At 50.7% G+C, this 25,659-nt stretch overlaps 1 protein-coding gene across 2 annotated transcripts in view; it reads left to right on the top strand.

Moving 5' to 3' along the window:
- HPSE2 (heparanase 2 (inactive)) overlaps nucleotides 1–25,659 on the top strand; it is a 299,278-nt gene that overhangs the window by 261,119 nt on the left and 12,500 nt on the right. For both annotated transcript variants that reach the window (XM_048857280.2, XM_048857279.2), the window contains exons 8-9: nucleotides 4,883–4,989; nucleotides 6,690–6,804. In XM_048857280.2, the coding sequence (XP_048713237.1) occupies nucleotides 4,883–4,989; nucleotides 6,690–6,804 (222 nt within the window). The remainder of the gene's footprint in view (nucleotides 1–4,882; nucleotides 4,990–6,689; nucleotides 6,805–25,659) is intronic.

The raw sequence follows: 25,659 nt of genomic DNA, 5'->3' as shown, positions 1-25,659 counted from the left end.
GCACAGTGGAGCCTACCACTCATCAAGTTATTTCACCTCGCAGAGCGGCCCCTCAAATTCAGTGCTTTTCTTCCGCTTCTGCATCAGATAAGGCTAGTAGGCAGCTCTCTCCTGTCCCAGCTAAGAGAGATACACACCACAGAAACCACCCTTCTTCAGTTTCTCCAGTTAGGAGCCGCTCACATGATATTCAGTTACCTCCATGGATGTGAGCACCCTGGAATTCTCTGCCTTATAACTATGGATACCAGTCCTGGCCTTTCTGGCCTCCTTGGCATAGTTTGGGTCAACAATTTCCTGCTATCTCTGCTTTGAGGGGCAGTTTCCCTGCAACAGAGTGTCTGCAGTCAGCCTGTTCTCCCCAGAAATGTTTAGTTATGGAGTAGCAGCCTCTATTTGAAGAAGGAGAGCCACACATCCACAAATGGACCTTCTACTGCAGAACACGTTGCCTCTTCCGATGAGGCCATAGTGTCTTCTTTTCCTTCCACAGTAGACGACTTTCAGGCTTTTCAAGAATTTCTAAAGAGGATGGCAGAGATATTAGCAATTCCTCTGGAGCTCGTGCAGGAAAAGTCATATAAACATCCTCCAACCTTCTACTCAAAATAAGGTGTCTCTGCCTTTTAAAGAAGGTATCCTTGAACCAGCTAAGGAGTTATGGGCAACATCACCTTTATGTTGGCAACATCTGAATGAGCAGATTGAAAATATCAAGTTCCCCCATAGAGGTCTGAGGATTTTTATACTCACCCAGCTCCATCTTCAGTCATAATCATGACTCTTAATAAAACATTCAAGCAGCTTTCAAGAGCTACTCCAAAAGAGAAGGAACCAAAAAAGTGGATCTTTGTGGGAGAAAGATTTATTCCTCAGCCTCCCTTCCAATTTTAATTTCCAATTATCATTCAATGTTGGCCAAATGTAATAACATACAATGGGACAAAATGGCAGGCTTTCAAGATAAACTTCCTTCTGAGTTAAGGAAGTTTCCTTCCTTCTGCTCTGAAGGCATGTTAATTGCTAAAACTTCTTTGCCAACAGCACTGGATGCAGTGGATACAGGGGCTGGGTAGTGGCACTGGGTAGAGAGATTCTTGGCTTTCTGCATCGGTCCAACTCCAGTACCCAGACTACCAAGTCAAATATGGTAAGGATTATTTAAAATCTTATTCACCATATATAAAGTTCTACCAATCCCAAAATATTGGACACATTATCCACCAGGTCAATGAATGTATCAGACTGTGCCCAAATACATGCTTACAGCCAGTTCTTATTAACTAATCTAAGATTTATTGAAAAGAAAGAGTGGTTATGGGTAAAAGATCATTATTCATACAGATCTGAATAAAGTTCTTAGGTCAGTTTCATGGTAGAGATGGTGAACTGCTGAGTTGCAAAAAGTTCTTTCCGAATTAATTCCATCGGTTATAATCCAATAGACAGTCCATGTGCAGAGTCAGTGTAAATTCTTCCATGAGAAATAGCAGGATAATCCAGACTGGCGCTGGAGACCTCAGTCTTGCAATTCAAGCTTCCCCTGGCCAACCTTAAGCAGATCTGTGATGACAGGATCAGGGTCTAGAGTTCTTTTATCAATCTCTGGCAGGCTACTATAGCCTCTTGAGACAGATAACACATCAGGTATTTCTTGGGTGAAGAATGGGTAATATACATTGTGACTTTGAAGTCAATTCCTATTTCATATGTACACACAGGTAATGAGTTGCATTGATTAGCAGAAGGCGATTAACCATTCCAGCAGTTCAGAGACCGTTTACTACAAAATTCCAAGCGAAATACAGACAATGACATTATTCCACCACATGTTTAATTTAATTGCTAATATTCCTTTTGTAGCAGACAGGAACTGAAATGTAGCATGTACAAGCTAATCTGGTTACATTGTTAACATCTAACAAGAGATAGGTAAACATAGACAAATACAATTAGTATTTACCTCTAATTTGCTAACGATATGGAGCTCTTGTCCATGGCTTTGCTGACTGTTTGCCACTTCAGTACTTCCCTAATATGTTCTTGAAGGTTGATCTTTAGGGCCCGTAGCCTGCTGACTGTTTAACCCTCGCTGGCTCAGTGTCACACTTGCCTTACAATAATTGTGGTTTTTTGAGATGTGGATGTGCATGTGGATCCCAGGCCCCACACTCCAGCCCCACAGCTCAGAGTCTGACCCTTCAGGCCCTGGATGGCGAAGAAACTGGCTGGCAGTTGGGGTCGCCCCGCCCACCAGGCTTTCAGGAGCAGGAGCACGAGAGCCTGAGTGGTGCTGCTCAGTGAGAAATTTCCAAACTCCTGTGCAGGGGCGGGAGCAGCATCAGTGGGATCCACGTGCCCAGCCCAGCCCGAAGGACCACGCTTGCCGTCAGCTGTGTACGCATTCTTCCAGGAACAGGCTTTTGAGCCCATGGGGCAGGGCTCTCTACTGAGGGAGATTTAGCAGAGTCCCCCAGAGGCAGGGAAATCCCTTCAATCGTCTCTCCAATTGGGGGTGGGGATCCCTCAGCACTCCCTCTGCGCATCATAGATCTGGCCCGACAGGACTGGAAACTGCATGTGCTTTGCCTGACTGTTCCTGCACCTGTCACCTCCCTGCTCCCTGATGCCTGTCACCAGGCCATCATGGGTCACAACTGAGAATACCAAATTCAGGACAAACTGCTGAGAAATAGGGCAGACACACCCCAAAACTGGTGGTTATTCTCCTACGAGATATACCAAACCAGCAACAAAAGTAAACTTCTGTTTCACCACACTGGCTAACAAGAAGTCAGAAAAGCAATTTTCGTAGGCGTTCCAGTCCTTGTATCACCACCCAAAACACTAGACTTAAAGATGAGTGGTTCTTTAAAACCAATTTCATCAAATAAAAGAAAAGGAGGACTTGTGGCACCTTAGAGACTAACCAATTTATTTGAGCATCAGCTTTCATGAGCTACAGCTCACTTCATCGGATGCATAAAGTGGAAAATACAGTGAGGAGATTTATATACACACAGACCATGAAAAAATGGGTGTTTATCATACACATTGTAAGGAGAGTGATCACTTAAGATGAGCTATTACCAGCAGGAGAGTGGGGTGGGGGGAGAGAAAACCTTTTGAAGTAATAATCAAGGTGGGCCATTTCCAGCACATTTCCAGGAGTTAACGGGGGGGAGGGAGGAATAAACAAGGGGAAATAGTTTTACTTTGTATAATGACTCAACCACTCCCAGTCTCTATTCAAGCCTAAGTTAATTGTATCCAATTTGCAAAATAATTCCAATTCAGCAGTCTCTCGTTGAGTCTGTTTTCGAAGTTTTTTTGTTGAAGAATAGTCACTTTTAGGTCAGAAATCAAGTGACCAGTGACCCCCACTGTTCCTCAGACGTTCTTGTTAACTCCTGGAAATGTGCTAGAAATGGCCCACCTTGATTATCACTTCAAAAGGTTTACTCTCCCCCCACCCCACTCTCCTGCTGGTAATAGCTCATCTTAAGTGATCACTCTCCTTACAATGTGTATGATAAACACCCATTTTTTCATGGTCTGTGTGTATATAAATCTCCTCACTGTATTTTCCACTTTATGCATCCGATGAAGTGAGCTGTAGCTCATGAAAGCTGATGCTCAAATAAATTGGTTAGTCTCTAAGGTGCCACAAGTACTCCTTTTCTTTTTGTAAATACAGACTAATATGGCTGCTACTCTGAAACCTATCAAATAAAAGGTTCTTCTGATCCCAAAGGACCAGCCACACACCTAGGTCAATATACAACTCAGATCTTACCCAATAATCTTACCCAATAATCACGCTTTTGCCAATCCTTTAATATCTAAAATCTAAAGGTTTATTTATAAGAAAGAAAGAAAGAAAGAAAGTTAAAATTGGTTAAAGGAATCAAATACATACAATAATTGCAAAGTTCTTGGTTCAGGCTTGTAGCAGTGATGGAATAAACTGATGACTTAAGTCAAGTCTCTGATTGCTTCCAAATCATTGGAAGGTCCTCAGTCCCTTGGTTAGATGCTCCTATTAGTATAAGTCCACAGTCCAGAGCCTTGAGCAGGAAAGAGGCTGGAGCAGGAAAGAGGCAAAATGGAGGTGTTTCCAGCGCCTTTCATAGCTTCTGCCATGCAGAGGGAAATCCAATGTTTCAAACAAAGCCCTCACTACCGCTGGTGGAAAATTACAGGTAAAAGATGGAGTTTGGGGTCACATGGGCAAGTCACATGTCCATGCCTGATTTTGCTTAGTCCCAGTAAAAGTCATTACCTATACCCCAAACAGCATGTTCTTCACAGGAAAGTCCATTCAGGGTAGGTCGATGTCTTCCATTGTGAGTTAAATGTTCCTTGATGATCCACTTAATTTGCATAGTCTCTCTAAGATGTGCAGGCTTGTTGGAGTTTCCCAGAACAAACACATTAGAAATCCAGGTACAGAGCCAATACTCATAACTTCAGATACAAATACGATCCATGCGTGCAAATAGCATAACCACATTCAGCGAATCACAACCTTTCCATGGACACCTCACTAGACAGCTTTTGTACAAGGTTTCCTGCAATTATGTGATGGTGGTAGCAACAAAGATTTCCGTGGTCCGAGTTTAATCAGGTAGCGTCGCAGCCTGTGCCCACTTTCACCCTCTGCCGTGTCAGGCGGGTCGAGACTACAGCGGCCTCTGGCATCCCCAGTGGCTCAGCCGGGCGCTGGGCTCCCCTGCCCGGCTCTGTGGCGGGCTGCTCCTGCCCAACCTCCTGCTTTGGCTGGTTGTTCTCAGGCTCCTGCCAGTGGCCAGGCAGTGATGACCTGCACCCTGCACCCAAGGGACGGGATGACGGTCTCCTGCTCTTTTTGTTTTATGAACAGGTGGTAAATACCTATGCACCTGGGAAGAAGATCTGGCTTGAAGGTATCGGAGCCACTTCAGCTGGAGGCATGAACAATCTCTCGGATTCGTACGCTGCTGGATTCCTGTGAGTTGGGTGGGGCGTGGGACCCACACACACTCCTACAGTGCAATGGGGCAGGGGGGAGCTGTCTGCAGCTGGGAGCAGGTTCACAGCTCTGCTGGGAGCGCACATTTCCACGGCTCGTGCTCTGCGCCTGAGCAGTCTCATTACCACAGGCGAGGAGCTCTGGGCTGACAGCAGGGCACACGAGATACGAATCTGTCCCCCTCCTGCCTAATGGATGGAGACAGGAAAGCGGAACAGCCCCACAGGCCCAGGCCGGCCACAGGAATCAAAGCGTGGGACTATTCGGAACAGTCCGATTCCCGGGGCATCTCAGAGCTGGGAGTGAACAAAACCGGCCGGTTCTACCCCTGATTCTGTCTCGAGAGGGAAGGAAAGCGGCTCCATCGCTCACCTTCTGACATGCTTGTCTGGCCACAGAGAGACCCGCACCCCCTCCCCCTGGCATGTCGCTGGGTCCCCAGCTCTTTGCCCTTTTCTTTCAGCTGCAGACATGCTTTCTCACCGGCACTCACTCCTTCATTCATTCACAGGGGGGTGCAATCTCATCTGAAGGAAGAGCCTATAAAGGAGCTCTGTACGGCTCCAGTTTGGAATCCGGTTTCTTTACACCTTAGAAGCCCAAGATGTTCATGGTTCCCAGGGTTTGCTGGCTGGCATGACAGAGCAGCCTGTGGTCTCTTGCTGCATAGTTCCAGTTCCTAGGGTTAGAGCTGACTGCAATAATCGGAGGTTTAGAAGATTATCTTTCTTTCTGGAAAGAGTTGTAAGGTGTGTCTGTAGGTCTGTGTAACAGGGTCCACAACCCGCCCCTCTTCCTGGGGCCCGCTTGCTGCCCCCAATAAGGCTCAGAGAGGCTTCAGGGTTGTGCAACACCCGTGTCTTTATTTACCTGCAGTTATCCCACCACCAGTGTTTCTCTATTTACAAGCTTTACAGGATTATTCAACCTCCTTTACAGGCAGAGTCGGCCGTCAGCTAGGAGGCCTCCAGTTCCCTCCCTGACTGGCTTCTCCCGGGCTGCCCCCCTGCCTGCTGACTCCCTCCCGGCCTTTATAGCCCTTGGCTTGTCAGGCCGGCAGGTGTTGCCAATCCTCAGGCCGGCATCAGGCCTTTTCCACCAGCCCCCATCTGTTTCCCCTGATTGGAGCTGACTGGGCAGGGGCTAATTAGGTGCTTTTGCAACAGCACCCTGCTACAGTCTGGGATGCTTGGGAGGAGGAGGCATATACCAGGACAGTATGGTGTGTGTGGGGATGTGATGGTTAGGGTTGTGCACGTGGGTTGTAGTGATGTGGCTGGGTGTGAGGATGCAATGTGTGTGTAGGGGTGATAGTGGGAGTGTGTATGGGCTCCGGTGATGGAGTTGTGGACAAGCAGAACTGATGTGTGCAGGGGTGACGTGGTGTGGCAGGACTGGGGAGAGGCACTAGGTATCCAGCTGGTAAAAAATGTCTGAGGTCCCTCAGTTCATCTATGTGGAACAATAAAGTGCTCGACATGGCTTCTGTCGTAACGATCCCGTGGAACGGAGACATTAGCACCTTCATATATTGCCTTCTCCTGGAGCTAGTGCCCAGTGCAAACGACTCGAGCGTGGCCCTTGGGACAGAAACATGCCTTTGGGGGTTTCTCAGCCGGCCACTCAGCAAGTGTGCTCCTCCGGCCACCTATTGACACAGCTCTCTTCCTCTTTCCAGGTGGCTGAACACCTTGGGTATGTTGGCCAACCAGGGCATTGAGGTAGTGATGCGACGCTCGTTTTTTGACCACGGACATAATCACCTTGTGGACCAGAACTTTAACCCTTTGCCGGTAGGTGTGTGAGGAGGCTCCTGCTCCATCTGTCTGTCACTGACACACACACACACACTCTTGCACGCACACGCACACACAGTCTCTGTGATTCACCTTCTTGGCCCTTTGAAGTGGGTGGATTTTGTCTTCCCTTTCCTGTTCCCAGTTAGTAAATCAGAGAGAGAAGTTCTTGTCGTCTGTGCCCTTGACCGGTTTCTCAGACGCTTGGCTTCACCGCAAAAAGAATCCTGTGTGCAGTCAAGAATCCACTTCTCCTTGTGGCCTGTTTGAACTCCACTTGAAAATGAATTTTTCCAGATCGGTTTCTTTCAGTGCTAATAGGAGACATTAGTTAATGTCAGACGCAACATGTTGAAAGCAGATGGGGCAGCTCTACGTCTGGAGCTGAAACAGTATCCAAAAGAGGAGACTCTGTGGACCCCGGGGGCTGAACTTGGGACAGAGGCTAATGCTGCTGGCTAACTGGGGGTGCCGTGGGCAGGCAGAGGAGGACATGCAGCACATCACTTTGAGGGGCCCTGTGCACTGGAGTGGGCAGAGTGAGGGGACAGCCCAAAGGAGGTACCTGGGTTCAGAAGGAAGGGAAAGTGTGGTGTAGAAACACAGGCTCAAAGTGAAGAGTGACCAGAGCTCCAGAGAGCACCGGACCCAGGGAGTCGGGGTTGGAATCAGTGCCTGGTTTTCGATTTATAGAAATGAAGGCAAAAGATGTTCACAGAGCAGAGCAGTTCCCATTGATTCAGTGCAAAACCTTTCATTTGTAGCTCTTCAGAAAGTGCGCAGAGCTCTAATAAAGAAACCGTATGTAAAACTGCTTTAAAGGGGCAGGTTTCCTTTTCATCTTTTCTCAGTCTAATAAATTCTGCACCTTGTAAGTGGAGAACTTGGCACCGCAGAGAGGTGTTCTGTATCTCCACGGAAAGGAATTTACAAGGCTGGTCCAGGGTACCAATCTGACAGCCCTGCCAGCAGGCCCTTGGAATGTGGAGTGGAGCTCTGGGAATCATAAGGGCAGCCACTTCAGAGAGCTCAGCATTTGATAACAAAATCCTGCCAGTAAAAAGCGGTGGGTTTTATACTGTGCTGAGATCTCGGGGAGAGTCAGCGAGGGGTCAGAGCCTCCATGAAGTGGGTTTTACAGCTTTCTCCCAGCTAATCAGCTGTTGAGTTGTGCACCTCTGTTCTCGCATCATCAGGCATCAGGGGAAGACATTGGAGGTCTATGTTTTAGATTATTTCTCCCAAATTCATTCTGTGGGTAGTAGCAAAGAGTGACTCGCTAAAGCAGAGGGGAATACAATCTCATGTTGTCCATGCATCCTCAGCTCCCCATTGAACTTCATAATGGGCTCCGGGCTCCAGGAGGCCCCACCAACATGTCCTAATGTGACCCAGACTGATCCCTCTTTCCTGGCCACAGGGGAGTGAGTCTCCCTGGTCATTCATCCTTCAATCCTGTTTGAACTAAAACTGGCTCCTGGGGCAAATGGTTGATGGTTTTCCTCCAAAGACCCAAGTCCCCTGGCCAAGCCTCAGCACCTCCATCCCCAGGTGACTCTGGGGCCTTTCCAAACTCCTGTTGAGAAGTTTCTTCTACAGCCCAGAGCTTGACTTACTCTAAGGTCTAGGTAGCAGTGTGTATGTGTCCACTAGCCAGCTGGCTCAGCTGGAGCAGGGAGTAAGTGCCTTGAGGAGCCCTCTGCAGAGGTTAAGATGGTGTGAGATTATGAGCTCCAAGGGCAGGAGCTACAGGAACAAACCCTTGGCTGTTAAAGGCAGCACAGGGCTTTAACATGGACTTCATTGCCATTTTAAAGATAATTCTTGTCATAAAGTAAGAGAGCTGCCATCCCCCCTGGAGTAATTGTTTATTCCCTCTCCCACATGCTTCAGAATTAATTCATTTCCCATGCTCCTATATCACCTTCCTGGATAGATTCTAACGTGTGCTTTGTAAAATAATTTATTTTCACCCCTGTGGTTTAAAAGCGTTCAGGGCAGGTGAAAATTGTTAAAGAGTTTAAAAGCTGCAGAAATGAAAAAACCCAACAAGACCAGACTGTGACATGGCTGTAGGTGTAGCGGGTGCTATTTTCCCGTGGGAGCGATCCGCGAGATGAAAGCAGCTGACTGTACCTGTGCCGGGTAGCTGTGACGTGAAATATAATCCCCTTGTTAGCTGCAGTGACAAAGACTTTTCCACATGTAGCCTTTGTGTGCATCAGCTGGCTGCTGAGAGAAGTGCAACATCAACTGCATGATCAATCACTGTGAATGGACCTGGCTGCTCGTCAGCTGGCAGAGAACTTGGGCTGGGCTCTCTGTAGGAGCGCGTTTCTTCTTTTCTTTCCATGCCACTGCCGATCCAGCCTTGTCAGATAAGAGTGCTGGTGCATCAGGCTTTACAGCCCCTCAGATGCTGGGCTGAACTGATCCTTTTACAACAGAGCTCCTTTGCCCCTCCTAGGTGCTGTTCTCGAGTAGCTGGGCTTCCCTTTGAGATCCAGGGATAAGATAGTGATGGGAACAGTCTGACCTTTCACCTGTCATTCTGCAAAGTATCAAATACAGATTGTTTGCTCTGGTGCATGCTAAATATTATTAGTGCAATTGACACAAGGGAACTGATCACTTAAAATCCCTGAATCAGGACACTCAGAAGCGAATGTTCTCACACACAGCTCAGCCGCACTGCGCATTCTGCCTGTCACATCGTGTTACATTTATTAGCATAAACAGGCATTTCAAACATGGCACAGGAAACCTCTCTGGGGGCTCTGAGCACCTCTGGGTTGAAAATAACAACACTGGCCTGCTTGGCATAGCTGTGGGAATCTTAACTTCTGACTTTCCTGACTGGTTTGCTTTTATTTAAATTCTCCTCCATGCCGCTGTGTTACTGTAATGTTCTCAGAAAAGACAAAGGAAAAGTGAGTGTACAGTTCCCCTTTCTGCACGATGATTTTTGCCAGCATGGGGACTGTGCAGTTAAATCAGCAAGGAAAATCTCTCATGTGGGTATGGGCCTGCTAAAGAAACCCACTCCTTCCCTGGCTATGCTTGCTGTGGTATATCAATAAAGTGTGTGGGGGAAATGCTCCTCCCCCGCACCATCAGCATTTCTCCAACGGGGAGAGGTCCTGGTGTTTGCTCAGGACTAGCTGCTCACCCAGCACAAAGTTCTCCATTCACCAGATGCCAGTGGCTGGACAGAGCCTTCTGGTTTTTCAGAAAATCACCTTTGGGGTGCAGTCAGGCCTGAGAATCTCCCAGCCTGAGGGGTTTCCTGAGAACGTGAGAAGCCACCAAGAGCAGAGGTTTGACCTGATCACCCACCTTGATTACAGCAGCGTGACCTGCAGCCCTCCAATGTTCTTGGAGAGAGACTGTTCTGCCCCGGGGATGCTGCTTCCCTGTCTTGCTGGGGAAGGTTGTCTGATGCTGGGCTGTCATGCAGATGAGACCGTCGTGTCTCAGGTTCTGACTCAGGAAAGCACTTCAGACCGTGCTTCAAGGTACACCTGTGAGTAGTCCCACAAGTTAAGTACACTCTGAAATGCTTTGCTGGCTGGGGGCTCCAGGGCTCCGTTTCTGGGAGTGGCTTGTGTTGGTGGAGCAGTGCTCGTAGGTTGGTTACGCAGAGACCACACAGGAGTCTCAAAGGGCCTCCGTTACTGATGTGGGAAAGCAGCTTTTGGCCACTGTCAAGGCTGCTGGAACTGCTGCCAGGGCCCTGGGTCAGCCCTGCCCCCTGGAGAAACCAGTGGGGTGAGGGTGACTTTGTCCACCCCCATCACCACGCAGCACATCGGACCTGGAGGGCCACGCTGAGCTTTCTGTGCTGTTCTGTAGTGGGGACGCCGGTGGCGGTCGTCCTCCGCTAAGGAAATCTGTTTGTCTTACACGCCTCGCAAATGACACGTCCGTTTGCCATATGAAAGTGGTGGGGCTCAGCCTCAGCAAGGGATTACGGGTTGGGGTTCTCTGGCCTGTGTAATCCAGGAGGTCAGGCCAGACGATGTAATGGCCCTGTAATCCTGTGCGACCCTGGGTGGGTGCTGCGCGTGACATTGGAGGGTTTTCCTGCTCGGGAAACGGCTCTACGTAACATGGGGGATGCGACAGGAACATCAGACATCTGGGTAAAAACCAGTGTAGCCAGAGCAGCCCAGAGCCCAGGAGAAGCTGCTGCTTAAACTTGCGTTTACATCTCCGGTTAGTTGTGGAGCTGCCAGACCCAGCCTGGAGGTGGGGAGACGTCTGGTTTCTGTTCAAGTAGAATGATGCTGGATTTTCCTTAATCCAGCTGGGTAACGAGCCATGGGATAGGCGGAGGGAGGAGAGTTTAGGGAGATCAGAGGGTGACGGGGTGGCAGAACCTGCTCTCCTGGCTGTGGGGAAGAAGTTGGGGTGGTTCTTCAAATGGCTCTGCATGTTCCCGCTCACTGGTTATGGCCTTCCCGGCGGTGCCTGATGGTAGAGCCCTCCCCAAGCCGTGTCCATTAGCGCTCATATGCGTCCCCTCCAGGGCAGGTGGGGCCTCCTGATTCAGTGCTCTGTCAAGGGAGCACCGACCGCCTGCAGCAGCCCCCTCTGCTCTGACACCGCACTTTAAGCCTGGCCTTGGGGCATGAGGGGCTGGAGAGCAGGCCTGCCCCACGCTCAGCCCATAGCAGTGACGCCTGTTCCACGGGGCTGGGCCTTGCTGCCCGTCCTGGGCATTGTGACCTGGCACACGGGGTTGCAGCGCCACCCAGATTGCCCCTCCATCATGACAGAGATGGGGGCCCTGTGCAAGTGCACACTGGTTAATCCTGATTCCTGGGGGTGCTTTGTACCCCTGGACCCCCAGTAAAGCCTGCACCGGCCCCCTCCTACTCCTTCCCTCAGCATCCTCAAACATTCGGAGGGACAGGCTGTGGAAGGGGGTGCTGTGCCCCTACCTCCTCAGTTCCTTCCCGCTGTTGGGCCAGACAGAAATGAGCCATTCCCGTCCACTCGGATCCAGAGGTTTTCTCCATGGATAGTCTCTGATCAGCTGTTGTTCTTCTGTCAGTTTAGTATAAGGTAGTTTGACGCATGAAGAGGTGTGCTTCATGCCCAGCGTCTTCCCAGTGTCGGGTGACCACATTAGGTGCCCGAAATGCTTGCGGGAAGGACACTCTCCTCCTGGGTGATTTATTTGCTGGACTTGTATGCAAGGAGCATGCAAGGAGCGGCAGAACAGACTGCAGGTGCTTCTCCTTAAGGAAGCTCTTGCTGTTAAGCTGTCCGATGGCAGAAGGTTGTCAGAGCCGAAGTCTTAAAGCCCATTTCAGCTCCAGGAGCTTTCTCCAGTAAGGCTGAACTGTCTACAGATTCCAAGGTGTCAGGATCTTCCTTGGATCCAGCTCTGGATCTTTCTGTCAAAGCCATCAAGGCTCCCAAGGCACCATTGTGAAAAAAGACAGACTGCCTGCTAAAGACCCTAGAGCCATGTTGTCTGCTCCAGATGCATGGGTTGCCAGGCAGAAGGCAAGGAAGAAGACAGCCTCTGTTAGTGGTGTCAGAGTCCGTGCATCAGACTTATTGGTCTGCCAATTCTGACATGGTCTCTACGGTTCTGTCTCTGAAACCTAAGTCAGTTCTGGTTTCAACTTGGAAGACCAGAGGTGCAGAGCTTAGTCTTTCACCAGATTTGGTGCTCTCCAGCTGTGTTCCCTGTAAGCTGCGTGCTTGGGCGGCCGCGCAGGAGAGGGTCAAATGCCGCCCAGCTGATAGCAGAGCGTGCCCAGCCGGCAGCCCTTCCCTCCCCGCACTGCTTTGCAGCCACCTTGCTCCTGCAGCTGCTCCTGGGACCCTCCTGCTGGCTGTGCAGCGCGGGGGGGGGGGGATGCTGATGTCAGGGTGTCCCCTTCCCCCAACCCCTGCACCCCATCTCCACCAAGCAGGGGAGAGGGGACTGGGCTCATTAGGATTCAGCAGCTCTGAGATCTGAACAAGCCTTCAAGTGAGTGAGTGCCTTAAAGAGACAGTGCACAGTCTCTCAGAGACTTCCCCAGCAGCCAGCACACACAATCTCTGTCTCTCACACACCCACACATTCTGTCTCTCCCCGTCCCCCCTGCTCATGTACCCCATCTCCGCAGAGCGAGGGACAGGGGACATGGTTCAGGAGGAGGAGAGCTTTCAGTGAGTGCCTCAAAGACACAGGGGACAGGCATCTCTCAGAAACTTCCCCAGCAGCCAGCGTGTACACAGTTTGTGTGTCACACACACACACAGAGTCTCTGTGTGTCTCATACACACGCACACACAGTCTCTGTGTGTCACACACACACTGTCTGTGTCACACACCTCCCAACACTGTTGTTGTTACTTCTTGGTACTTCCTGCAATGCGCATATATTCTCTGTATTTTGTTCTTTCAAAGTGTGTTGTTTTAGTTTTTTGACTGGTCTATGCATTTCATAGTTTTTATTTCTCTCTTACGCTTAAATGTACTTCTTTGGGTAGTGAGTTCTAAAATGCCTAACCTGTCCTGGCTGGAGTAATTATCCCTATGGTAACTTTTTAAAAATATATATTATATCTAGACTTTTTGTTTCTGCTAGTGGCGCAGATCCACACATACCTCGGTGCACATAACAAAATTTATTCTGCACATGGGTGGAAAAAATTAGAGGAAACATTGCTCTCCAGGTTTGTGGGGCCAGCTCCTCGCTCCACTCCTGGCAGCGTGTGCATCATCCCGCCTCTGAGCATGCCTCGCGTTCCGGTGAGAGGCAGCTGACAGAGGAATGGAGCCGCCTTCGGTTCTGCATTCTGCTGCCTCCTCACCTGAAAGGAGGAGAAGAGCAGAAGAGATTTAGTCTTTCTCCAGATCCATTTATGCCTCTTCTAGGGCCCTCACAGGGACTCAGGCCAATCACTGTCACCTTCTATTGCTTGTTACCCTCTGGTTCCATTGCTGTCTCTGGCAAGATCCACGTGGATCCAAGGTTGGAGCCTCAGTTTCAGAGGGTAGAGGAAGGATTAAGAGACTTATTCATCCTGGTTTATGGCTCCTCAGCCTGGGTTTCCTCACTCCAGTATTTGTTTTTCCTCTTATGAGCATGTTCCCAGGTCCCGGCTACTGGAGCGACTGGCCGTCCTGGGCTCCAGGGCCTCCCTGGGTTCCACCGCAGCAATTCTTAACCTGTTTTCGCATGGCTGGAGAGTTGATGTTTTATCAAATAAAGATCCAGAGGCAGAACCATCCTCAGATCCCACTCCACCTGACTGGGCCGTCTGCAGCGCGCACAGCTGTGCAATGAGACGCTGTCTGGAAGGCAGGGTGAGGAGCCAGCTCCTCTTTCTGAACAGGGTCCGATGGATTTCGATTTCTCACTTGATGAGCACATAATGTTGCTTCTGCTTGGTCTCCTCCAGCACATGGGTTGAGGTTTCATCGCCTGGTGGATCACATGGCATCTGCATCGAACCTACCTTTGGTGGCTGAGGAGGAACCTCTCACCTGGTATTTCAGATTCTTGGAGCTGCCGATACAGGGTGTCTGCTGCAGCCTGCTAGGCCTGTTTGGGCAACCCCTGCTTCCTGCCAGGGAAGATAAATTGTCTCCGATACCTCAGTAGGGGGTTTCCTCCTTTCCTACTCTCCCTGCGCCTAATTCACTGGTGGCGGCTGCTGCCAGTAATAGACTTCGGTCCAGTCTGACCCATTCAACAGCTGCTGACAGAGGGGAAAGATTGGTGCCCTTGGAAGAAAGTTTTTTTCTTCCTCTTCTCTTGGTATTAGGGTAAATAATTACCAGCTCCATTTATGGGAAGAGACAATTGTGTTTATCCAGGATTTGCCAGAAGATGGGCTGGTTTTCTGGAGGGACAGAGCATGGTGAAACAGGCTCTCAGGGCTTCAGCGGATGCTTCGGACTCTTCCAACTGGCTGCCGCAGTTACCTTCGGACAACGCGTCTGGCTGCGTTCATCTGCACTGATTGTGGAAACCAGAACTGAAACAGAAGATCTTCCTTTTGAGGGTGGTGGTCTCTTCAGCAACAAGACTGATGAACTGATAGAAAAACTGAAGGAAACTCAGTCCACTGTGTGATCACCGGGTCTATATCCCCATAGGTGCTAGAACTAGGGGTGCTGCCGGGGGCTGCTGCACCCCCTGGCTTGAAGTGGTTTCCATTATATCCAGGGTTTACAGTTTGGTTCAATGGCTCTCAGCACCCCCACTGTACACATTATTCCAGCGCCCCTGTATATCCCTGTGTCAGAGGGAGACCACATATCCCTTCTTATGCATGTAAGCTGGGTCTGTGGGAGCTGTCCCCTACATCTAGTGATGAACTGGGGGAAAGGACTCCAGGAGCAGGCTGTATTTGCATAGACAGCCTACTCTGCGCAGGTAACCAGCAGACAGACCTGCCTGCCCAAGTGATTAATTTGGTTGCTTGGGGTTCAAATTCACTGTACTACTGAGTGCGGGGTAATGAGATGTGGGCGTTACCGGAGGAGTAGAAGGCAAGCAGACCTGTACTTGGCCTGCCCTGATGAGGGGGCCAGGGTAGTGATATGGGAACAGCTGTTAAGGCCATGGGAACAGCTGTTCACCCCCGGTGGTGCGGATGTTTTAATGAGTCCAAGTGACCGTTTGACCCCCCCGTCCAGTGTTCAGAGGCGGACCTGACTCGACTCAGCTGAGAATCCTGGTTCTGTCTCAGCACGAAAGCTGAAATCACTGATAAGCTGGTCTAAGGGCTGAGCCTCAGACCGGGGACAGAGACCGCGCTGCGGTGAAGAGATGGGGCAGCCGCCAAGAGGTTCCCCACTCCCCGTCTCTAGGAGCTGGGCTACGAGGTGGAACCTTGGAACGCAGCCTCGCAGCCCGTGGCAACAGCAACGGAGGCAGCCAAGTGAGGGCAGCAGAGACCGTGACAAGCAGGGAGCAGAGTCAAAGGTGTCACTCACTCCCCAGCTCCCGCAGGGTGGGAGGTGAACCCACCTGAACGCCCCCCTAGGCTCTGCGATGTTGGTGACCTCGGCCAACAAACCGCGAGTTGCTGCAGCAGAGGGAAAGGGAGTTGCATCTTAAAGAGACATTCATCTCTTGAAAAGAAAAGGAGTACTTGTGGCACCTTAGAGACTAACCAATTTATTTGAGCATGAGCTTTCGTGAGCTCATGCTCAAATAAATTGGTTAGTCTCTAAGGTGCCACAAGTACTCCTTTTCTTTTTGCGAATACAGACTAACACGGCTGTTCCTCTGAAACCATTCATCTCTTGGACTTCCATACCACCAGGTGGGAAACTGAGGCAAAGGACGCTGCCCAAGGTCCTGTGGGACAGGTGTTTTACTTATTGCTTATGTACTATCAAGTCATTGTTGCAGTGTTTTCCCAAACCAATGGTGGGTTTTCTTCTCTTAATAAAAGTTAAGAGGATTTCTGTGCTTGTGCATGGGGAAGTATGGCTTCGAGAGGTGCCCAGGGTGGTGTTTCGTTTCCCCAGATTTCTGGGCGTGGAGGGCTTGAGCCAGCTGTTTTTTAATGTTAAGGGAAACCCCTAGATACAGAACCCAGCCCTTGTTGCTGTGGACACCAACTGGCAGAATGGTTACACTGATATCACAGAATGGTTACATTGATACCCTCAATTGTCTCTTTATTTTTCCTTAAATCAGAAACAGCAACAACAGCATAGCAAGCTTATTCTTTGTCCTAGACCCAGGACAAAAAGAGGTCTTTCAAGTACAGACCTTGGCTAAAACAACCTGCTCCCTCCTCTTTGCCTTCCTTGATCACCGGGCCACTGCTCTGATGGGAGTATCGAGAACCGCAGACCAATCAGCAAGGATCCCTGACTAGCCCATTTCATCAACAGTTGGAAGCTTCTTATGGCAAACAAGTTGGTTCATGAAATTATAGAGAGGGCTATGTTGTGCAGCTGAAAAATGACCCACTTCCAACCCCTGAGCCTTCTCTCTGCAGGGAACATTATCACCAGGCTGCTCTTCTAACAGAGGTTCAAAACTTGCTCCGGGAGTTGCTGTTGAAGAGACCCAAACATCTTTGAGGCCAATTGTTTCATTCAAGGAACTTCCTGGTACAGAAGAAAGATGAGGGATTCTGTCTGATTTTAGATCTAATACGATTGGACACATCCACTTGAAAGTTCCAGTTTCAAATTCTCACCCTGGCTCAGTATGTCCCCTGCATTCAGCCAAGGATAGTTCACAACTCTCCATGTCAAGGGTGCGTATCTTCCTATTTCAATCTGGCTGAGCCATCAGAAGAATCTTCATTCTGTGGTGGCCCAACAACGTTTCTAGTACAAGGTCCTACCATCTGGCCTGTCTGCAGCACCAGGAATTTGTACAAAGTGCCTCTCTGTAGTAGTGGCATATTTAAGAACGCAGGGTAGTTTTGTTTACCCATATTAGACCATTGGCCACTGAAGTTCTCGTCACACAAAGCCTGCCACTTCACATCAACTCCACAATCTTCTTGCTTATGAAGCTGGCTCTACTATTGAGCATCAAAAAGTCAGATCTCTGCCCAGCTGAGAGACTTCATTTCCTAGGTTCTGTACTGGACTCAGTAGCAGAAGGCCTTTTCTCCCAGAGGGAAGGTTTCTGAAGATAGAATAATCTATTTGGCACATCCAATTATGTTTAACCCAGATGATGATTTTCTTTCTGGGTCTCATGGGCCTTATAGTAGCAACTACTTACATGTCTCTGTTTCCTCAAATGAGGTAGATGCAGCACCAGATAACTCAGGTTTACAGACCCAGACAGCCTCAGATGTTAGTCACCATGCCTTAGGATGTTCTGAATTCATTGGTGTCGTGGGCAGCCAGATGGGATGTCCTCAGAGGTGTCTTGTTCAGTCCTCCTTCACCTTCCGTCACCATAGCCTCCAGTGCATCCGGCAACGGATGGGGAATTCATCCGGGTCCTTTTTCCAGTTCAAGGCTGCGGGCTGTTTCACAAAAACTTGCATATAAATGTGTTGGAGTTAAGAGCCATTCACTTGGCCCTCAGATCTTGGTGGGACAAGTCAGCAGATCAGATCAGCAGCTCCTCAAAGTATTTGCCCACAGCTGTGTTAGCTTCTTCACCCACCTTGTTCCCAGCCTTGCTCCCACCTTGTTCCTGCCTCTGACCCAGCCTTGCCTCACTCCAGGTAACCTGGCTCTGACCCTTGGCTCTAGCATCTGGCCTCTGACTCTGGCGCTGGCCCTGGCTCCCACTCTTGGCCACCAGCTCCTGCTCTGACAGGCATGACCACCCATGTCCTGGTCACGGACACGTCTGTATGTTCTCCTGTTTCCCTTAATTCTGGAAGTGCTGAGGAAAGGACATCAGGACAAGGCAGGATGACTTTTGCTTGCCCAGTTTGCCGAGGCAAGAGTGGTACATGGATCTCCTTCAGCTGTGGGTGGAATTTCCAAACATCCCCCTTCATCTGACAGCCTGGCAGATGAGACTGTGACTGCCCTGGTCCTCGTCAGCCCCGGGGGGTATTGCTCAGCTCCAGGAAGCTGTTCCCAAGGAACTGATGTTGTCTGAAAGGAACTAGATTTGTCTCTTGGATGCAGGGAAAATGTGATTCTCCATTTCAGCTTCTAGTCCTTCTGTTTCAGAGTATTTAATGTATTTGAAGTCTAACGGCTTATCTGATGCTTCTTTAGGAGTTCACTTGGCAGCTGTTTCTATTTACCATGCTTTGATGGCAGATCATTACTTGTGAATGATACAGTTAAAAGGTTTGTGAAGGGGTTGTCCAATCCGTATCCCTCTTTGAGGGATCTCGTCCCACCAGGGGATCTCAGTTTGGTCACATCTAGGCTTATGAAACCACCCTTTGACCCTTTGGCAGAGTGTTCCATATTTTATTTAGCTAATAAGACTATTTATTATTGCTGTAATGTCGGCCGGAAGGGCAAGCCAATTGCATGCTCTGGTGGCGGATCTCCCATTTACTATTTTTCATTGAGACAAGGTGCTTCTTACACCTGATTCCAGGTTTTTACCAAAAATAGTGTCTGAATTTCCCATTGGTCACATTATTAATTTACCGTTTCCCCCCTAAAATGCCTGCTAATAAAGGGAAAAGGAGTACTTGTGGCACCTTAGAGACTAACCAATTTATTTGAGCATGAGCTTTCGTGAGCTACAGCTCACTCTCTTTGATGCATACTTTAGATGCAAGCAGGGTTCTGGCATATTGTTTAAATAGAACTAATTGTTTTAGAAAGTCATCTAGGTTATTTGTCTCTATCTGGGCAATAGTAGATCTAGTCAAACTCTTTCCAGCTGGGTTAAACAATGTATCAGGGAATGGTATAAATTAGCGGTACTCTCTGTGCCTTCAATTGTAAAATCTCATTCTGCTAGGGCAGTGGCAACATCTTTTGCTTGCCTTAAACATGTTCCTGTTGGGGAATTTGGTAAGGCGGCTACTTGGAAGTCAGTCCGTACTTTTCTCAAACGTTAAGCTTTGGATTTGCCTTCAAGAGCAGATGCCAGATTTGGTAGAATGGTGCGTCAATCGTTATTTAATTAGGACGCTGTTCCCTCCCCCTCAGGTTTCAGCACTGCTTCCCAAATTACCCAGGAGTGGGAATATGCAGAAGAAACGAAAGTGACTTACTTTCAACCGAGTTCTTCGAGATGAGGCTGCGTATTCACGCTTCCCACCTGTCTCGCCCTCTTGCTCACAGCCCTGCTTTTCTCCTCCGGGCTGATGGTGGAAGGGCAGAGGACGTAGAGCGTGCAGCGCCCCCTGGTGTATCCTCGCCCCCAGAACACCCGAGGATGGTGAGGTGGGGATCGGCTGGCACGCGGACACTGCTTGGAAGGTTCTGCAGTTAGGTACCAGCAGGCAGCGCATTACCCATACATGTGGGTGTGTGGACTCAGCTCGAAGAACTCCAGTTACAGGTACCCTTCCGTACTTCGTCGTCCATGAGCAGCAAAGCCCACTGAGAGCCCTGGACAGAGGCTGCGTGCGTGCTGTGTCTGGCACAGTTTTGATTGAACACTGGCAGCTCCGAGGTCATTTTTCCCTGGCGCAGTGTCGCCCAAAGGGGCCGAGAACATTGCAGAGCACGGTGGTGTGTACCGCAGAAGGGGGATTGTTTTGCTTTTGGTCATTAGACTGTCCGCCTGTCTGTCTAGGCAGTGCCCTCACCGTAAGATCCACGTGCTTGGGACCGGATTCTGCCGCTCTCCCTCTTGCTGAGGAACACCTTCGTCCCGGTCTAGTCATGTTGATTGCAGTGCAAGCGTGCCAAGGGCCATGGCAGCCCTCAGCTAGTATTGGTGAAATGACAGCTGAAGAATTTTTCATGTGGTCCCTGAGAATCGCGTTGGATTCTTGGTCTGAGTCTGTTAGTGAGCAGCCGGCAGCCTGCCTGACCCACCCTGTTCACAAAGGCAAATGCCAGACAGCAACATTTGAGTCATTCGCTCTGGCAGGCTCAGAACTTGGGCCCATCCTGCTCCCTAGCTGCAAAGAGCAGATTCCCCCACCTGTGAAAGCTCAGCCTGGAGAAACGCCCCGTCTTACCGAAACAGCCAGGGGCCCCTGCCCATAGCTCAGCTTTGGGCTCAGTGTTTCTAAGTGTCAGTTGAAGAGAGGGGGTCTTGTGTCGACATACGTATGTGTTCCCCGGTGCGCTTGTTCGCCGAGGCTAGCTTGGCTGGAGGTAAGAGCCATCTCCCTCTGCAGGGTTGCATGCTGTGTCTGCTCTGGTGGGGCAAGGGGGAGACCGTCTACAAACAAGAACTACTGACCGGTGGGTCTCCTCTTCCCCACGCTTCTCCCCTTCAGCGCCTTTCAAACTACTGGCTATTTGGTCAGATCGGCCAGAGTCTGGAATGAGAAGAGCAGGCTGCCTTTACCCACTGGCCTGGCAGCTAGTTTGCCTCCTTGCTGCCTGGCAGGTGGAGACATCCCACTGCCTGCCTGGATATCAGGGTATAGGAGGCAGGAGAGGAGAGGGGAGGGCACCAGGTACTGCTAAAGGACGGTATCTTATGAAATACAGAGGTGAGTGCGAAGCTGAGAATCTTCTCTCCTCAAAGCACTTGCAAACATTAGCCCCCTGCCCTGCGCCCATTTCAAACCCAATGTTCAGGCTTCCACAGCCAAGTGGCCCACCGCGTTGCCGGGGCAGGGCCTTGCCAACCTGCATTTGCCAGCTGAGCCCTAATCCACAGTGCCACAGACACAGTGCAGCTCAGCCGCCCTCATGCTGGCTGCCTGGCTAGTGAATTCTCAGCCTCGTGATGACGTGGCATGATTTGCACACTGATGTGCTGAGAGACCCTGGTCCGAATCGGGTGCTGGGCTGGCACGTCCAAAGGCCCGGTCCCTGCCTCGAAGCACTCGCAGGCGACATATGAAGGGTGGAGGGGAGGGAGACAGTCCAGCAGACAGTGACAACGTGGAATCGTTTCCTGAGGACTAAATCGACAAAGCAAGCAGCCGTGCCACGCCCCAGTGCTCCGGTACTTGTCTGTGAATATCTGGGGGGTGTAGACTGAAAGGTGGGCAGAAAGCGTTTGGGGTGGATTGTTGTCCAGCTGTAACTAGGAGGAAGGGGCTCACGCAGAATGTGAGGAGGGGGGGTCTCTCCAGAGGAGCACTCAGGCTGTGAAGTCAGCCCCACAAAGGTGCGTGGAAGCCCTGTCACTTGGGACCTTTACATCTAGGCTGGACAAAGCACTAGAAAGGTTCCCTGGGGGTAGCCCCACGCTGGCCCTGGGGATGAACTGGGTGACCAGATGGGGCGTTCTGGGGCAAAGGGAGGAAACCGGACGCACACCATCCTTTGTTCCTCCCAGGGATTTGTTGGGGTCACATATTGTCATTGCATGAGGCCTGGCCTGAGTGTGATTCAGACCTGGATCTGCGCCTAGCGCCCCACCCCCGGTTGTATCGTTGCATAATGATTGCAGCATCCCTCGTTCCCTGCAAGATGCTTGCAGACTTCTGGGGCCTGCACTGATGACCAGGACCTCCAAGAGGCTCCTTTTATCCGAGACTGGAGAGAGAGATTTAGAGCTGCCTCCTGGGCTCAGAGCGGCTCCTCTTTGCTTGCTGTCACAGTGGGTTAAAGGACCTTTCCCTCCTACTGTCACTGCACCATGAAACGCCTCTGGACTTCATCAGATGCGTGAAAGCAGTCCTACTGCCCGCTGCTGGCCCCCCGCCCTGAAGGCTGGGGACGTGGGGAGCTAGAGCAGCGTTGCTCCCCCCATGGGAAAGGGGATGAGATGCGCTCCGGCCTGGACCAAACTCGAGCAATAACCTGCCATTGCACCACAGTCTCTCGCCCTAACTCATCATAGCGATGCCCAGTCCTGCCCCAGTGACACCCAGCGACCATGAAAGCCCAGGAGAGGGCGCAGCAGGGCCATGCTCAGTGCTGTACGTGCTATCGAACGTGATTTGAGGAGCGGCTGCTCCGAGGAGCACGGGCAGTGTCTCTTTAAGGAACACGTAACGGTGGGGAACCTGCTGTTTGACCCAGAACTAGCGTCTCGGTGATATTGCCGAGAGCCGGTCCCCTTGCTGCGCTGCGCATCCTGAGTGCACTGCCAGGCGCTGCCCTCTCCTGAGACAGCAATGCTTTAATCCTGGCTGGAGCTCCGCACGAACCACGGGAGGCCAAGCTGGGTGATTTACAACATCCCTGACCTCTCAAACGCCAGCAAACTTACAGATAACACAGTGTCTTCCAGGCTCCCGCTGCACGCCCAGACAGGCTGGGCCGTCTCCTCCAGGGGGCGATCCGCTCCCCACCTACCCCCCTACTCCCACCCGCCCCCTGCAGGACGCCCCCCAATGCATGCAGAGCTGGCTGCTCCCTCAGTGCCCCTCCTCACAATCAGGCTGCTGTATCTCCTTGCCATCCACAGCAGTGTGTGCCTAAGCCACATCTGTCACACACAGCCCAGGTCTGAGGGCGGGTTATTAGGAGCGGGGTGTAATTTGTGTCAGGGCTGAGCCCTGGCACCTCTGGGCCTGGCAGGGCTGAGCCCTGGCACCTCTGGGCCCAGCAGGGCTGAGCCCTGGCACCTCTGGGTTTGCTGCATCAGTTATGAAGTAAAAAAATGTCTTGAACCCCAGCCCCTCTTTCGTTACAAATGAAGCCCTGTTCGGGAGTGTCCAATCAATATGGACTGTAGCCCGGATGGGCCTGCCTGGATGAATGGGGTCGTCTCCGGACAGTGCCTGAAGCCCTCCCGCCAGGCTGCGCCCAGCAGGACCCGGCGAGCCCACGCTCTGCTATCTGAGGGCAGGTGAGGTGGCTCGCTGAAGGCTCTGCCGGCAGCGGTGAGCAGGAGCTGGCCCCTTACCGGGGCAGCGGGGCTGGCAACAGGAGTGGAGCTGCGCCTCAAGGACGCCCTCCCCATGGTCCAGGGGAAAGAGTCAGGGACAGCTCCCAGTGCACCATTGGCTGTCACCAAGCGGCACCGGGCCTCGCCCTCCGCCATGGGCTTAGCCTCAGGCACATGATGTGGTCCCGGATTCCCTGGGCTTCGCACTCGGTCGCTGAATTTCCTCCCAAGCCGGTGACGCCGGCTCTGCGGGGGCACCGGAGACTAGTAACTGCCTCTGTCCCGCTCTCGGCTGACAGGTAAGAGGCTCTCTTGCTTTTACGGCAGTGGCCTCTCCTGACGTCCTGGGTAGCTTTTCTGCTCTCACTGCTACTTCTGCATAAACACGAACCTCGGCTTTGGGGCAGGTCGGGCTCAGCAGGCAGGATGCTGAGTTTGTTGCTTTGGTTTGCCTTGCCTGCTTTAACCGCGACTCGCTGTCTGGAGAGTGTATCGGTGCAGGATTCTCACCCTGGGAGCCAGTGCATCCAGTGTGGCTGTGACTGAGTGGGAGTTTTCTGTAATATTTTGTGTTAATAGTGTGTGTGCCTCAGTTTCCCCAATATGCTGCATTGTTACCTAGGTAGCAGGGAAAGGTCTTTTATTCTCTGCAGATCCAGGTGTGCTGGACACTGACTGTCTGGGGCCTGCCTCCCTCCCCCAATCCTCCCTGCATGTCCATGGACAGTCCCAGGTTTCAGACAGGTAGCCATGTTAGTCTGTATCAGCAAAAACCAATGTGATCTAAGCCATCATGTGCCAGCAATGCCCCTCTGCCATGTACATTGGCCAAACTGGACAGCCTCTATGCAAAAGAATAAATGGATACAAATCAGACATCAAGAATTATAACATTCAAAAATCAGTCGGCAAACACTTCAATCTCCCTGGACACTCAATAACAGACTTAAAAGTGGCCATTCTTCAGCAACAAAAACTTCAAAAACAGACTCCAACAAGAAACTGCAGAACTGGAATTAATTTGTAAACTGGACACCATCAAATTAGGCCTGAATAAAGACTGGGAGTGAATGGGTCACTACAAAAACTAATTTTCCCCTGCTGATACTCACACCTTCTTATCAACTGTTTGAAATGGGCCAGCTTGTTTACATTGGTCTCATTAGCACTACAAAGGTGATTTCCCCCCCTCCCTTGGGACTCACCCCTTCTTGTCAACTGTTGAGAATAATGACAGGTTTCAGAGGAACAGCCGTGTTAGTCTGTATTTGCAAAAAGAAAAGGAGTACTTGTGGCACCTTAGAGACTAACCAATTTATTTGAGCATGAGCTTTCGTGAGCTACAGCTCACTTCATCAGATGAAGTGACACATCCGATGAAGTGAGCTGTAGCTCACGAAAGCTCATGCTCAAATAAATTGGTTAGTCTCTAAGGTGCCACAAGTACTCCTTTTCTTTTTGTTGAGAATAGTCCACTTCCACCTTAATTGAATTGGCTCGTTAGCACTGACCCCCCGCCCCCACTTGGTAAGGCAACTCCCATCTTTTCATGTGCTGTGTATTTATATCTGCCTCTGTATTTTCCACTGCATGCATCTGATGAAGTGGGTTTTAGCCCATGAAAGCTTATGCCTAAATAAATTTGTTAGTCTCTAAGGTTTCAGAGTGGTAGCCAGGTTAGTCTGTATCAGCAAAAAGAAAGAGGAGTCCTTGTGGCACCTTAGAGACTAACACATTTATCTGGGCATCAGCTTTCATGGGCTAAAACCCACTTCATCAGATGCATGCAGGGGAAAATACAGTCGGAAGATAGAGACACACAGAGAACATGAAACAATGGGTGTTGCCATAACAACTCAAATGTTAGAGTTGGTATGGCAACACCCATTTTTTCCACTCCATGCATCTGATGAAGTGGGTTTTAGCCCACGAAAGCTGATGCCCAAATAAATGTGTTAGTCTCTAAGGTGCCCCAAGGACTCCTTCCAGAAGACAGTGGCCACTCCAATTGCCAAGAGATTTGTTACCTAGCAACTAATGACCATGGATGGCCCATGCCTCTTCAAGAAGCCAGCTAGGTGTGACCAGCAGGCGAACAAAGGGCTGAGGAGGAGCGAGGGGACAATGTTTGCCCAGGGACAAGAACAAAGGAAGGAGGAGGGGCCAGGTGACAGGATGTTAAGGGTGGGCTGCTGGAAGTCTGAGACTCTCCTGAATAGAACAAAAGAGGGATCAGGGTTGACCAAGGTGGACCAGGCTGTAACTTCCTGCTCTCGGTACTACCCAAGGCCTGCCTAGCTCTGTTCCACACCCCTCATAACCCTCCTGCTGTAACCGTGCCGGCTGCGGCCCTGCAGGGGCTGGAGGTGGGGGGCATTGCGCCCCTTGGGGGTCCAAGTCTCTCTCAGGTGGACTCGCTGGAGGGAGCTCACGGCATGACCCAGGGGTGCTGAAGACTCAGTCCACGGGGGCGGTGAAGCTTCCCCTAGTGGCAGAGCGAGCCCATGGGTGGGGT

Source organism: Caretta caretta, chromosome 7, assembly GCF_965140235.1.
Source record: "Caretta caretta isolate rCarCar2 chromosome 7, rCarCar1.hap1, whole genome shotgun sequence".
NCBI lineage: Eukaryota > Metazoa > Chordata > Testudines > Cheloniidae > Caretta > Caretta caretta.
This window is presented reverse-complemented; position numbering and strand designations above follow the sequence as displayed.